Source organism: Garra rufa, chromosome 9 (assembly GCF_049309525.1).
Source record: "Garra rufa chromosome 9, GarRuf1.0, whole genome shotgun sequence".
Lineage (NCBI taxonomy): Eukaryota > Metazoa > Chordata > Actinopteri > Cypriniformes > Cyprinidae > Garra > Garra rufa.
In genome coordinates, this window is record NC_133369.1 from 9,993,011 (window position 1) to 10,007,904 (window position 14,894).

The following is a 14,894-nucleotide window of genomic DNA, read 5'->3' on the forward strand; positions in this document are numbered from 1 at the left end:
TTTATTTACTATTCACTTTTTAAGTTAAAAAGCTGTATGCATGTGTATTTGTGTGTGTGCTGTATGCTGTTTTTCAGATCATGTCAAGAAACATTGGAGACATATTGCTTTTGTTTGCGAACGCTCATTTTCCAGTGTAATATCCATTTTTTATTTTTTAATTTGAAAAATAACTTACATAAATCTCTGTACTCAACCATACTTGACCAAGACATAGCCTTGGCATGAACACATTGCACCAAAAAAAGAAAGAAAACAAAAAACAAAAAAACAATAGAGAAGGCATTTGAAATAGAACAGAACATACCTTTGACATCATGAGACATTATTCCACTTCCATAAGATTTGACAATACCTAAAGAGTTTGCTTTAATAGAGATTTCTATTAAAATTCTGTAGATTGTACACAGTAGACTGAAAGCGTGATAAAATCGATTCATCAGAAAAGTTTATTTTCGTAGGAAGAGGTGTAATGTCTCAGTGTATATTTCCATTCATTGCATTAAAACTATGATTCATCAACTTCTCAGATATAAGAAGCTCTGATTATTACTAAAAAATAGAAAATAAAAAATAAATAGGTCTTGGCTTGTAAATCAACTAACAAAAATATATTAAACGACTACTTTCTCGAAAGGAAGAAATAAAAACCAAAGTTATATCGTGTGGCAATATCATCGTCCCGATGTGCATTTCTCTGCAGACAGCATCATGCTCGGAAAACTGTACAGCACAATACTGCGAAAGTCAGTGAGCTGCGGCCGCCTCCGGTAAAAAGATCTCGTGAAATTTTGGGCTCTTTTGTCAGGAATACTGCAGCTCGTTATTTCCGTAAAGATATAAAAATCCCTGGTCACGTTTTTCCCTTAAATTTGTCAACAAAGTATGATTTTACAAGGTGGAATGTTCATTCGGAATTTCGCCCTTCTGGTCCGTGTGGGACCACTGCCTAATTTTCGCTAAAATTCAATTCAGGGTGAAGGGGGGAGAGAGGATCGTCGTCGACATGCACTGTACAAGAAACTGCATTTTTTTTCTCCAAATATCGTCTTTATCAAAACATGCTGAGTTACTGTAAGATGTGCCCAAGCCATGTTGCCAAAAACCCTTTTCAACATGCTTGTTAAACGAATGAACGTCAAACAATATACGGACTAAAACTAGAAGAGCTGTAGGAGACGAATGAAAAGTAAAAGAGAACTGGAACAATATCCGGGGGGAAATCTGACAACGGAAGCAAGAAGTACAGAGAGTTTACCCTGGGACAAGGGAGAAGTAGAGAAACATGTACAATTTGCACATCATCTTTAGCTTCATGAGGCTTACGCCTTTACAATAATAAATCATAGACATTTATTTTTTTACGTCTTTGTCACATGAACAGATTTTTCACTGTAAATAAAATCTTAAGCTTGTCATTTATCTGCTTGTCTGTAAAAATACAGTAGAGAGACCAATGAACGGTCTACAGGACAAAAAAACAAGGTTTCATGTTTTTTTTTTGTTTTTTTTTCTTCAAATCACACTGTAGCATTCACTCCCCATGAAAATCATGCACTAGTGAAATTTATCTTTAAAAATAATAGAAATTGTTGAAAATGGCTGATCCGGTTCATTTTTTCTTTTTCTCATTGTATTTTTTTTTTTTGCAAGTAGCAGTCTGAGAAAATTATTTTCTATTCACTTTTTTTTTTTCCCCAAGTTCAGCTAAAGTTGTGTCCATGCAACAAAAAACTTGTTATTTCTTCTTTAGGTTTCATACGGTATCAAGAGAAGTACTTCAATTTGATCTTAAAAGATATTTCAAACCTACATTTCATCTCTGTATTGATCTAGCAGAATCATATCTAGGGAGCGAGGTGCTCATTCCCTCGTCATAGTCTTGTTTTGTGTGTACATTGCTGGGTCTGTTGGCATGGCTTGACCCGAGGAACACTGTTAGCCCATGTAGATACAAACACATCAACATTAAAAGAAACATAAATGGAAAACGAAAGTTGAAGAGAACATTTCACCCCGTTTGAAAAAGGGCTTTTGAAGAACTCGACATGTCAGTTCTCAGTCCAGACTCATCTCCAATGGCTTCAAATAGGTTCTAAAAGCAGGAATTGTGACGTTCCTCAAGCTAAGGAGGCCATTTTTCCCCAGCTTCGTCTCGTCCCTGCCCTCTAGGGGTTGCTCTTTGCGCACGATTTGTGCGGCTTTTTTTTTGCGAGCAAAAACAGGACCGCTTTTTTCACCCCTAAGAAACAAGCTCTGAACACACAACATCAAGCATGCAGTGTTACCGGGGGGACGGGACCTGTCGCAAATCTCAAACTCCACCCAATGGCTGCTACAATAACGCTAGATTTCAGGAAACTGCTACGAGCGACCGAACGGCCCGGACCCGCTGTCGAGAGACGACTGGGAAGCTCTTCTGGTCAACGGGGCCAGGGTTGAGTCGACCAACGAAGAGGGAGGAAACAGCTTGAACCAGCCAATAACCATGTTGGACAAGTCCAGATCATCTAAAAGTATCTGAGCGGCTCCCATGAAAGATTTGTGGTCCATGCGTCCGTAGTCTCCCCACACAATGATCTACGAAGGGAAGAGAATAAATGGCCGTTAATATCAAGTCACACTCACACGCAAAAAAACTAACTGGTGATAGATTGAGGCCATGCCTCATAACATAATTTTTCTAAACATTATCCAAGTAAATACACTACAAAAAAAGTGTTGATTTAAATTAAAATGTAATTTATTCAATCATTAAACTATATTTTATATACCATGGTTTTAAATATATTTTTTAATAAATTGTATACACAGTCAAAAGTTTTTGAACAGTAATATTTTTAATGTTTTTAAAGAAGTCTCTTCTGCTCACCAAGCCTACATTTATTTGATCCAAAGTACAGCAAAATATTTTCAAATATTTCACTATTTAAAATAACTGTTTTCTATTTTATTATGTTTTAAAATATAATTTATTCCTGTGATTCCAAAGCTAATTTTTTTAGCATCCATAATTTTTATTCCAGTTCCATGATCTTTCAAAAATCATTCTAATATTCTGATTTGCTGCTCAAAAAACATTTTTTATTATTATTATTATATTAAAGACATTTGAGTAGAATTTTTTCAGGTTGCTTTGATGAATTGAAATTTTAGAAGAACATCATTCACGTGATTTTGTAACATTATAAATGTCTTTATCATCACTTTTGATCAACTTAAAGCATCCTCGCTAAATAAAATTGTTAATATCTGTAATTTCTTTTCAAATAGTGTTACAAAAGTTTTTTTCTATTCATCAAAAAATCCTTAAAAAATGTACTCAACTATTTTAAATATTGATAATAATAATAATAATAATAAATGTTTCTCAAACAGCAAATCAGCATATTTGAATGATTTCTGAAGAATCATGTGACAGTGAAGACTTTAGCTTTGAAAATATATTCAAATAGAAAGCAGTTATTTTAAATAGTAAAAAGATTACTGATTTTGCTGTATTTTGGAACAAAAACATTTTTGAATTTGTCTTTAGATATTGGTATCGGACATTAAAATGTATTTGTTGACTTCTACTACAAACTGATTGATAAAGGCACTAATTCTGTTTAGACTAGCCAAATAACCATGAGATAATGAGCTAAAACTGGTAAATAAAACCATTAGGGATGACGTTGTACCTGTAAAACCTTTCCTCCTGGTGTCTCTTCAAACGACAGCTGCTGCTGGTAAAGAGGGTCCAGTGTTTTTCGTGCTACTTTTGTTTTCTTTTTGGCTATGCAGGCGCCGTTCTCCAGTAGATACACCTTTACGTAAGGGGCTGCAGAAAAACAACCACAGATGATGTTTTAATCGTGAGTGACGAGTTTTCAGGTGCATGAGAAATCAACATCGGAAAGTTTAACCTCACTCACCTGGCAGTGCCTTAGAACCTGGTTTTCCCACAAGGCCTCTGGCTCGGATGACCTCTACCTCTAGGGCTCCTTTCTTTTCCACCATTCCGATCTGAATGTCACCTAGACATGGAACAAAAGGATTTTGAGTGTAACTGGAGACACAGACACTTGAGTGAAGTGTGTATACAGAATCAAATAAACAAGAACTCACCCATAGGGGGCGTGGCTAATGTCTGTCTCCCCACAAGCTGGGCGGGGCCAAGTCCATCCAGGAAATCACTGAACTGACTGTCAGAAGAGAGTCTCACTCCAGGGAAAATGAGGCTGAGAAGAAAAGATTTTTGATTAGTAGGTGAAGTAGGTTGATTCTGATTGAAACATTCTGCATCATAGTAAAGCATTTACAGTGGAAATCAATGGGGCAAATGGAAAAGCATCAATGTGCAGCTTATATGCTTGTTAAAGGAGTTATATTGGTTCTACTGTACAAAAATGCTTATTTGAGCTATAAAGTCATCAAAACTGCTGTTTTTGTGGTGGAATTGCTGTTGTAGGTAGATTATATTCTGATTACTACCTGTAAAATTTATTTTTCTCTATGTAAACGTTAAACAGTAAACATTGGGTGTTTTTCTCATTCTGGTGTGTAAATGAATATGGTAGCAGGTGAAAGACTGGATAGACCCATATTTTATATAATGTTTAAATTCTATGGTGATACATTGTGCCAGTGTTTATTATTATTAACATCTGGTGCAATACCCTGCCCCACAGATTTTTACTGTACATTGGCATTACTGTCAATACATTTTTTGTTTGAATACAATAATGAATAAAATGTAACAGGTCACTGATGTTGTTGAACGTTAAATTATTATTATTATTATTAATATTTATTTATTTTAAGTTTTTAATACTACATATTTAAAATATGCATTAATTATCATTATTTATTATTTTTTATATTTTACTATTATAATATATTATTATTTGTATATGCATATAATTAATACTATTTTTATTTTATACATTCAGACATATATAATTATTATTCATTATTATTTAATAACAATTTGCATCTTTTTTTCGAATACAATAATTAATAGAATTTAACAGGTAACGTAACTGAATGCTAAATTATTATTATTATTACATTTTATTAAGTTTTTAATACTTATTTAAAATATGCATACATACATTATAACATGTATTATTTTTACTATGATAATATATTATAATTTCTATATGCATATAATTATTAACATTCATTTAATAATAAAATAATACTTTATTTGTAATAATTATTTATTTATAATTATTTAAAATAACCATATATACAAGATATTATTATTAATATTATCACTACTACTATTTTTACTTTATTTTAAAATATACATATAATAATTATTATTATTTAATAACAATTTGTAACTTATATGAAGCTTATATGAAATATAATATTATTACAATGTTTACTTTACTTTAGAATATACATATAATTGTTATTATTATTATTATTCAATAATAATAATTTGCAACTTCTGTTTGAATACAACAATAAATAGAATTTAACAGGTCACAGATGTTGTTGAAAGCTAAATTATTATTATTATTATGTGACATTTTATTATGCATTTAATACTAATTTAAAATATGCATATATACATTCTAACATTTATTATTTTTACTATGATAATATATATTATTTTAATATGCATATAATTATTCACAAATGTATTAATAATAATAATAATAATAATAATAATACATTGTTTGTAGTAATTATTTACTTACAATTATTTAAAATAACCATATAAACAATATATTTATTATTATTACGGTTTTAACATTATTTTACAATATACATATCATTATTATTTAATAATAACAATTTAATATTAATCATAGTCATATTTTTCAGGTATTTTTATGAGAATATTTTATTTAAAAATCATATATACATACGAATACACATATATTTGCCAGTAAATGATTTATATATATGAAGAGTTTATTTGCAAAAACATATATCTTCAAAAATCATGTTTTTTATTATGTTATCATGTTTTATTGTTTTATTGTGTTAGCTGTATTTTTTAGTTTTTATTTTATATCAAAATAACCTAACTGCAGACTGATTGAGATGAACTGGAACGCACAATGAAAAACATGATTTTTGCAAATAAACTTGTCATATATTCACAAAATGGTTTGTTACTTACTTTCCCTCTGAGCTGTAGCTGTTCATGCTGCCGTCAGTGGATTCGCGGCTGGCTTGTCGGGTCATTCTGCTTCTCATCTCTACGGCCAGACCAGTTTCTGTGCTCCTCTGGATAGTGCTACGCAGCTTCTTTCCTCCTGCTTCTACAGCGACACAGAGAGAGAGAGAGAGAGACAGTGTGTCAGTCGAGATATCAAGACGTTTCAGGTGGAATGTTGAAGGACACGTTTTTGCACATCTCTCCAACAGGAAACCAAAGCCTCACACGTGGCTCAGATGTGACAGCGGATCGAGACAGTGTGATATGAAGGTCCAGAAACACATGGTTCTGCTCCCACAGGATTGAATTCAACAATTTCTTTTTGTAGATACACTGCATCTATATCTGGCCTACAAACATGCCATAGTGTCTGTGTACATGAGATCCAGGGTGATTTGACATGATGGGTTACGCAGGTGCACTGAACCAAAATCAGACATGATGTGACCAAACACCTCAACCTGCATCAGCAACTTCAGAGCTAAACAATGCATAATCCTCATAAAGACAGAAGTTAACTTGAACAATTATAACTATAACACCTAGCTATAACTAAAAATCTGCAGATTCTTTATTAAAAATAAAGGTGCTTCATGATGCCATAGAACAGGGATCACCAAATCTGGACCTCGAGATCCATTTTCCTGCAGAGTTTAGCTCTTACCCTAATCAAACACACCTGAGCATGCTAATCAAGGTCTTCAGGATCATTAGAGAATAACAGGTAGGTGAGTGTGATCAGGGTTGGAGCTAAACTCTGCAGCGCATTGGACCTCCAGGGTATGATTTGGGGAACCCTGCCATAGAAGAACCTTTTTTGTCTAAATGGTTCCATAAAGAACCTTCAACATCTGAAGAACCTTTCAGTTTCACAAAAGGTTCTTTGTGGCAAAAGGTTCTTTGTGGCAAAAGGTTCTTTGTGGCAAAAGGTTCTTCAGATTTTAAGAAGGTAAGAAAGAGATGTTTCTTTAAAGGACCTTTGACTGAATAGTTCTTTGTGGAACCAAAAATGGTTCTTCTATGGCATCGCTATGAAGAACCTTTTAAAGTACCTTTATTTTTAAGAGTGTACAGTAAGAGTAATGACCATATTACTTGGCTAAACAGTAGTTTATTCCCATTATTATGATGCATTGCACAATTTCACCCAAGTAATAAGTCACCTGAGGCTAAAATCGCTGTTAAACACGTTCTCTCATTGCTTATTGCTTTATTTAACTTGACGTCCAAAACTGATGCACATCCTGTTCTTTTACTGCGTATGCAAAAATGAGGATGATACAGTAATGTGATGCATCCACTCAGAATGCAGAACCTGCTTTCAATAGGTAGGAGAGAGAAGGAAGGCTACAGGAAGCAGAACGCGACTGAGCTGCTGAGATTAAACCATTCATTTGCAGGTCACACACAGCAGGCTTGATTTTCTTTTTATTCAATGTCATCCACCTCTGCTTTCGGCCCTGAGACGTAACTGCACACAAGAGGATGACGAACATAGCGGTGGATGCGAATGTTCTTTTCTGTACTAACAGTGCACTTGTATAAAATAATCAAGAACTCATAACTGTTGTGGGTCTTGTTGAACTTGACCGAGATAAAGTAAACCTGAGAAACCGATGTCAGAAGACCCAGTTCAATGATCTCTTCATGCGACAGTCCACACAAAAATGTCGCCGTTCAAATCCTGTATGACTTGCAGAATGCAGATGACATTTTGAAGAATGTTGGTAACCAAACAGTTCTAGTTCCCATTGACTTCCATTGCACTTTTTGTCCATTCAATGGAAGTCAATGGAAACCAAATCTGGTTTGTTGCCAATATTTTTCAAAATGTTTTCCTTTGTAATCCACAAAAGAAAGTCAGCCATACAGGTCTGGAGCGACATGAGGGTGAGAAAACGTATATTTTTGTATGGACTGTTGCTTTAATGACGCGTGTTTAGGTTCAGGTCATATTTTAACCAAAATCAAAAGAAATAAAAATAATAATAAGGCCTATTTATTTTATTTCATTATAATTAAGCACAAAACGGGTAAATTATATTAATAAATAAATTAAAAGTTATATTAATTTGTACATAATTTATACATCATGATGGAATTTATGTTGAATATAAAATAATAAGGATTATATTCATTTACATTTATACATACAAATACACATGTATTTGCCAATAAATAATACATAATATTATAAATGAATAAATACATAATTTTTAATTTGCGCAATATTTTAACAAAATAAAATTAAAACAAATTAATACATAGAAAATAGAATATTAATTTTTTTAAATGAATAAATATTAATAGATTAATTTGTAAAGATCATGATAGTATTTGTGTTGTACTGTCTTTAACTTATGCTGAATAGAAAAAACATATTTACCACTAAATAATGTGATATTATGACAAAATAAATAAATATATTTCAATTTGCACAATGTTTTAGTTAAAATAAAATTCAAACAAATTAATAAATAAAAAAGTAATACAAAATGAAAAAAATAAATAAAATGAATAAATATATATAGTCATATTAATAAATAAATAAAATAGTCATATTAATTTGTAAAGAATTTATACATCATTGTAGTATTTGTGTTGTACTGTCTTTAATTTATGCTGAATAAAAAATATTTATTTTATATTTATTCATATTTAAATTCAAATATACATACAAATACACACATATCTACCACTAAATAATAAGTATTATAATAAATAAATAAATATATTTTGATTTGCACAATGTTTTAATAAAATTAATGTTTTAAAACAAATTAAAAAAATAAAAAGTAATAAACAATTAAGAAATTATAAAATAAATAAATACATTAATAAATAAATTAAAATAGTCATTATCTGTAAAGAATTTATACATCATGATAGTGTGTTTTGTACTGAATTTAATTTATCCTGAAAAAAAACCTAATATTTATATTCATTAAAATTTAAATTCATATATACATACAAATGCACATATATTTGCCACGAAATAATATATAATATTATATATAAACAAATAAATAAATAAATTTTGATTTGCACAATGTTTTAATAAAATAAAAAGTTAAAAAAAAATGAATACATATTAATAAATACATTTAAATAGACATTAATTTGTAAAGAATGTATATATCATGATAGTATTTGTGTTTTACGGTTTATAATTTATGCTGAATAAAAAAGAAAAAGGCATTAATATTCCTGTAGTACAATAACACATTTTGAGAGTAACGTGTTTAATTGTAATGAAAAAAAAAATAATAATAATAATAATAATTTATAATTTTATGTATTCAAAGAAAAAATAAATAAATAATAATTTAGGATAAAATATGACCTGTACTATGTTCTCTCGAGAATCACTAAATATATATTAAATATAATAATGGATTAAACAGAATCTGGCTGCGCTTGCGCATCCCACGAAAGGTATTAGTTCTGCAAGATATGAAAAGTCATACGATATTTCCAGTGATATTAATCTCTAGAGCGACTGAAGGGGGAGAAAGTGAGAGAGATGCTGTAGAGAAAGGAAATCAAACACCTTCAAGGTCACAACACATGATGCTCGATTCCCACCAAACCACCAAAAAACACTGCACAACTACTCAGTACTACGAAACTGAATATATGTGCAATTTATGCACCTAAATAATTTTTTTATGACAGCCATGCACAATTCTGCACAATTATACTGTGTGTAAACACCACCAGAAATAACTACAAACCTAATTAAATATGAATGAAAAACAGTTCAGTATCTTAAGTATGTTCTCTAACACCAGATATCCTGCAAAACGCATTAACTTTGACATGCAAGATGCTCATTCAGTCCTCTCCACATGTGACACATCTTACCTCCATCTTCCTCATCGAAAGAATTCATGCAAGGGAAGTAGACGGCCAGCGCTTCAAATGAAGCCGAGAGACTCATGCGGCTCTGGGAGCGCTGCATGCGTCCACCGGTGCTGCCCGCACCCGAGCCCGTGGTGGACGTGGCATCGTGGCTTTGCCTGCCCATGTTTACAGCCGGGGCGATTGGAGAAGATGCTGAAGTGCTGAGACTGTGGACGACGAGCTGAACTGAGAATACAGAGTGCTCTTAAACAACATTTAAACTGGACGTGCTCTTGCTCCAGACCGGGTTTGTTTTGGGTTCTTCAACTGGAGAACAATCTGCGTCGAATGATCTTCCTGGAGTATGCAGCATTAGTGTGCGTTCGGCGCAGTGAAGCTGTCGGCTCTCCTCAAGCTATCTCCTTTCTAACGCGCAGGAGGGGGGAGGAGGCGGAGCCTGGCTCCTTTTCTTGCATCCTCCCCCGGCCAATCAGAGGCAGCGGTGTGGCTCAGCGCTTCAGATGCTTCTCCAGGCACATGAGCTTTACCCAGAGATACTGCAAATGTGTGTGTGTGTGGGGCCATTAGGAACCTGAGCATCTCTTGCCCTGACTGTCCACATGCCAGTCACCCACAGTTCACGTGTTAAACACACACACACACACACACACACACACAGAGAGAGAGAGAGAGAGAGAGAGAGTGGCTGACAATCCTCCTTTCTCTTCAGCTCTTAAAAAGAGATTTATTTTGCCTGTGCTGACGTGCATCTTTTATCTCAGGCCTCCACCTCTCTCTTCACTATCTCCCAGTGTAAATGTTTACCACTGAAGATGTCCGGCCACCGAAACAGCTGAATCACTGCTATGCCAGAAAAATATCCCTGCAAAATGCATTGCAAATATTTGCATAGTCATAACAGGAATAGCAGGCATTTCCAACCATTTCCAACAGGCACTTAAAGCATCACGTTTAGAGAAAAACAAGACACTGGGTGTCTAATGAGGGCTAAAATACTGGATTTTTGCATTGTGCAAAATTTACAACCACGATAGCCAGGACAGTGCTAGGTGGTTTCTACAGTGCTATGAAGGTCAAAATTACCCAAAGTCTCTATGACAGGATTCTCAGTCTTTGAATGCCTTTAAGGACCTCTTTTCTAAAACATATTTTTATGAAGAGTGACGCATTTATACTAGATTTACAAAACAAGTGTTTTAAAAATAAAATAACTGCTTTTTCTTTATCTTTGTTCTGCTATTTTTGTAGTATTAGATTAATAAATGTGAAAAGAAACTTTTCAATTCATAGAGTGACAGTGGTGAGAAAAATCCAATAAATAGTGTATTTTTTTTTTATTTTTTTTTAAACAACTTGGACATTATATTTATTTTTTTAGCCAATGGAATAAGATCATGATTATTAATATAATGATTTTCAACCTGTGGCACTAATAATACCAAATTTGTTCAAATATATTCTCAAAAAATATATATAAAAATAATATTAATTAATTAAATGATTGGCTTTATGTAGTAAAGGCTGAATAAATATTTTAATATTATCTTAAAAATATGTACATTGCATTAAATAACCTATCTTTGTTCTTCCATTATTGTAATATCAGATTAATAAATGTGAAGACAAACATTTCAATTCAGAAGTTGACAGTGGTGAGAAAATCCAATAAATAATGTATTTTATTTATTTAATATTTATTTATTTTTAAACAATGTGCCCATTTGATTTTTGTTTCTTAGTTAATGGTTCAAGATCATGATTATTATGAATATAATGATTTTCAACCTGTGTCACTTATGATCCCAATTTTTATTTCTTCCTTCAAATATACCAAAATAAATAATAAAATACAATAAAATAAAATAAATGATTTTTTAAATGTTTTTTTTTTTTTTTGTATGACTGCTAAAGGCAGAAGAAAATATTTTTATATTAAATATTTAAATATTTGAACAAATATGAAGAGAAATATTGAGAGTGGTAATGTTTTTTTTTTTAATTCATTTATTCTTTTAAACAATGTGCACATTAGATTTTTATTTCTTGGTCAGGGGAATATTTATTTCTTGGTCAATTATTAATAAAATTTCAACAAGTGTTTTCAACCAGTGGCACTAATAATAAATTTATGCAATCTTTTCCCTCAAATATATTATAAAAATAATAAAATATAAAAAAGTGAGGAAAATCCAACATAAAATGTATTTTTTTAAATTAATAAATTAATTTAACAATGTGCACATTATTATTTTTATTTCTTATTCAGTGGAGTAAGATCATGATTATTAATAATGATTTTCAAATTAGTTAATATTTTCCTTCAAATATATTCTCAAAAAAAAAAAAATATATATAATAATAACAACAATAATTAGCTTTTAATTAGCCAATAATTAAATAATTTGCCTTTATGACTGTGCTAAAGGCAGAGGAAAATATTTAAATATTATCCAAAAGATATGTAAATATGTCTGTTATTATTGTAATATTAGATTAATGTGAAGAGAAACGGTGATGTGGAATTCTAATAAATAATGTATAGTTTATTTATTTTGTAAACAATGTGCACATTAGATTTATATTTCTTAGTGGAATAACATTATTGATTATTGATGATTACTTGACCAGTATTTTCCATCAGTGGCACTAATAGCAAATTTGTGCAATTTGTTCCCCGCAAATATATTATCAAAAATAAATAAAATAAATAAAATAAAATAAAATAAATAAAATAAAAATGATTTCTGAAGGATCATGTGACACTAAATACTGAAGTAATATTGCTGATAATTCAGGTTTGCACCACAGGAATAAATTACATTTTATAAATTACATTTTAAAATATGTTATAATAGAAAACAGTTGTTTTACATTTGTTTTACATTTTATATATAATATTAGTGTTTTTGAAGACTTCAAAAAAAAAAAAAAAAAAAAAACATTTAAAAATCATAATGTTTCCATACACACACTGCATATATGGTGTCTTCCATATCGGAGTAAGTATACCTATCTGGTATCCAGTACTACTCTGGTCTATTATGATATTCATGTTGATTTGTTTATGGGTGTTTTACATTGTGAGGTCTGAATATCTTCTAGCAGACATGAAGAACATAACAGAGTGTACTGTTACTCCCAAACCTGCCAGAACGCACTCACATCCTGATTCACAGCCAAACGCGAGTCTTCTGGAGCCGTGAAACAGCACAGGGGGGCAGAGGTGACGTCTCAAAACCCTCATAACACAATAAAGCAAAAGGAAGGAAGCAGACAATTACAGCACACTGACTGAACTAGTCTAAACTAGACATTTCACTGTGAAACTCAGCAGGACTGACAGCCAGAGAAAGGAAGTGGGTTTTTTAAACACTTAAAAGTATTAACTGCTCAGGTCAAATAAAAATTCTAGTGACCCACATCTACAAACTAGACAATCTGAGCAAACACAAAGCAACAAGCAAACTCAGAAAAGCTACGAAAGAGCTCTAAGAAGTCAAACTTTCCCGTGGGTTACCACATAAGGAAATCTGATTTGATAAATCTCTAAAACTCCTCTATTGCAAGCAGTTTAGCTAATACCAAACACATGACTTGATTCCAGAAAATGTTGATTAATCATGATGATCCACAAATATGCAGTCTGAGACTACAATGTAAACCAAATGCAGTCAACACGATCAGCCATAGGGTTCAAAAAAAGTGCAGATTAGAGGAAAACATGTATGAATCAGTGTACTACTAAAAAAACCTACTAAAAAACACAGATGATATCACTAGACAAGCTGTACCAAAGCTTTCTTTGTGCAACAACCACTTCATAATTTGCATCATAAATGAAAAAGCCTCTTCAAAGCATTTTCCCCTACATAAACAAGCTTTCATCAATGAATGTTGGTCACAGTCATTCAGTAAATTGTTCAAGAGCTTCAACTGGCCTACATTCCCATTATTTGGACAAATGTCAATTGTCAATCGTGTAGAACTACGGCCACTTTGAGATGAAGAGCAAATGCTACTCAGGCTACATCTACATTAAAGGTACAGTTCACCCAAAAAATGAAAATTTCATGTTTATCTGCTTACCCCCAGGGCATCCAAGATGTAGGTGACTTCTTCAGTAGAACACAAACAAAGATTTTTTACTCAAACCGTTGCAGTCTGTTAGTCATTTAATGGCAGTGGATGGGCACCAAACCTTTGAAAGTAAAAAAAAAAACATGCACAAACAAATCCAAATTACACCCTGTGGCTCGTGACGGTACATTGATGTCCTAAGACACAAAAACGATCATTTTTTGCGAGAAACTGAACAGTGTTTATATCATTATTTACCTCTGATACACAGGAATATCCAGCTGTCCTGGGTGCATGCGCAAACGCAGCGATCTGTCACATGTATACGACACTCATTGTTTACACAGTGCACAGAGATTGTGGGTATAGCGGCTATTCAAAATGGTAATTACTTGCGCTTATCCTGATTGTTCAAACCGATTTAAAGCTGAAAGATAACGTTTGCTTGTGCAAACTCATCTGGGACTGTTGCCTGTTCACCGATTCCCAACTTCTGAGCCTGAACGTTTGAAGTTAAGGTTGCTTGCTCTTCGGCTGGATATCAACATGCCCGTACACTTAGTAAAAGTGTGGAGGGTCTGCAGCGATCATTTTTTCCCTTCCAGCGTTTGCGTATACTCCACCGGAGTGCATAGGCGGGGCACAAACTAACGCGGGGTTAATTGTAACACGCGTGGTTTATATATTTCTACACATGCAAGCATAACCAAATTTACGGTATTTACTAGTTGCCATAGCAACACTATGCAGAGAAAAAAAGAGCGCCAAAATTCAAAAGCCTTTTGAAGATATCGCT

At 32.4% G+C, this 14,894-nt stretch overlaps 1 protein-coding gene across 1 annotated transcript; it reads right to left on the reverse strand.

The window, feature by feature from the left end:
• Positions 1-113: 113 nt before the first annotated feature.
• On the reverse strand, positions 114-10,313 carry LOC141342162 (regulating synaptic membrane exocytosis protein 4-like). Its single transcript, XM_073846557.1, has 6 exons — positions 10,022-10,313; positions 6,119-6,260; positions 4,108-4,220; positions 3,915-4,016; positions 3,681-3,820; positions 114-2,580 (listed from the first exon to the last, which is right to left on the reverse strand). Exons 1-6 carry the CDS (start codon positions 10,182-10,184, stop codon positions 2,365-2,367), a joined length of 876 nt encoding a protein of 291 aa, XP_073702658.1. The 5' UTR covers positions 10,185-10,313; the 3' UTR covers positions 114-2,364.
• Positions 10,314-14,894: the final 4,581 nt, after the last annotated feature.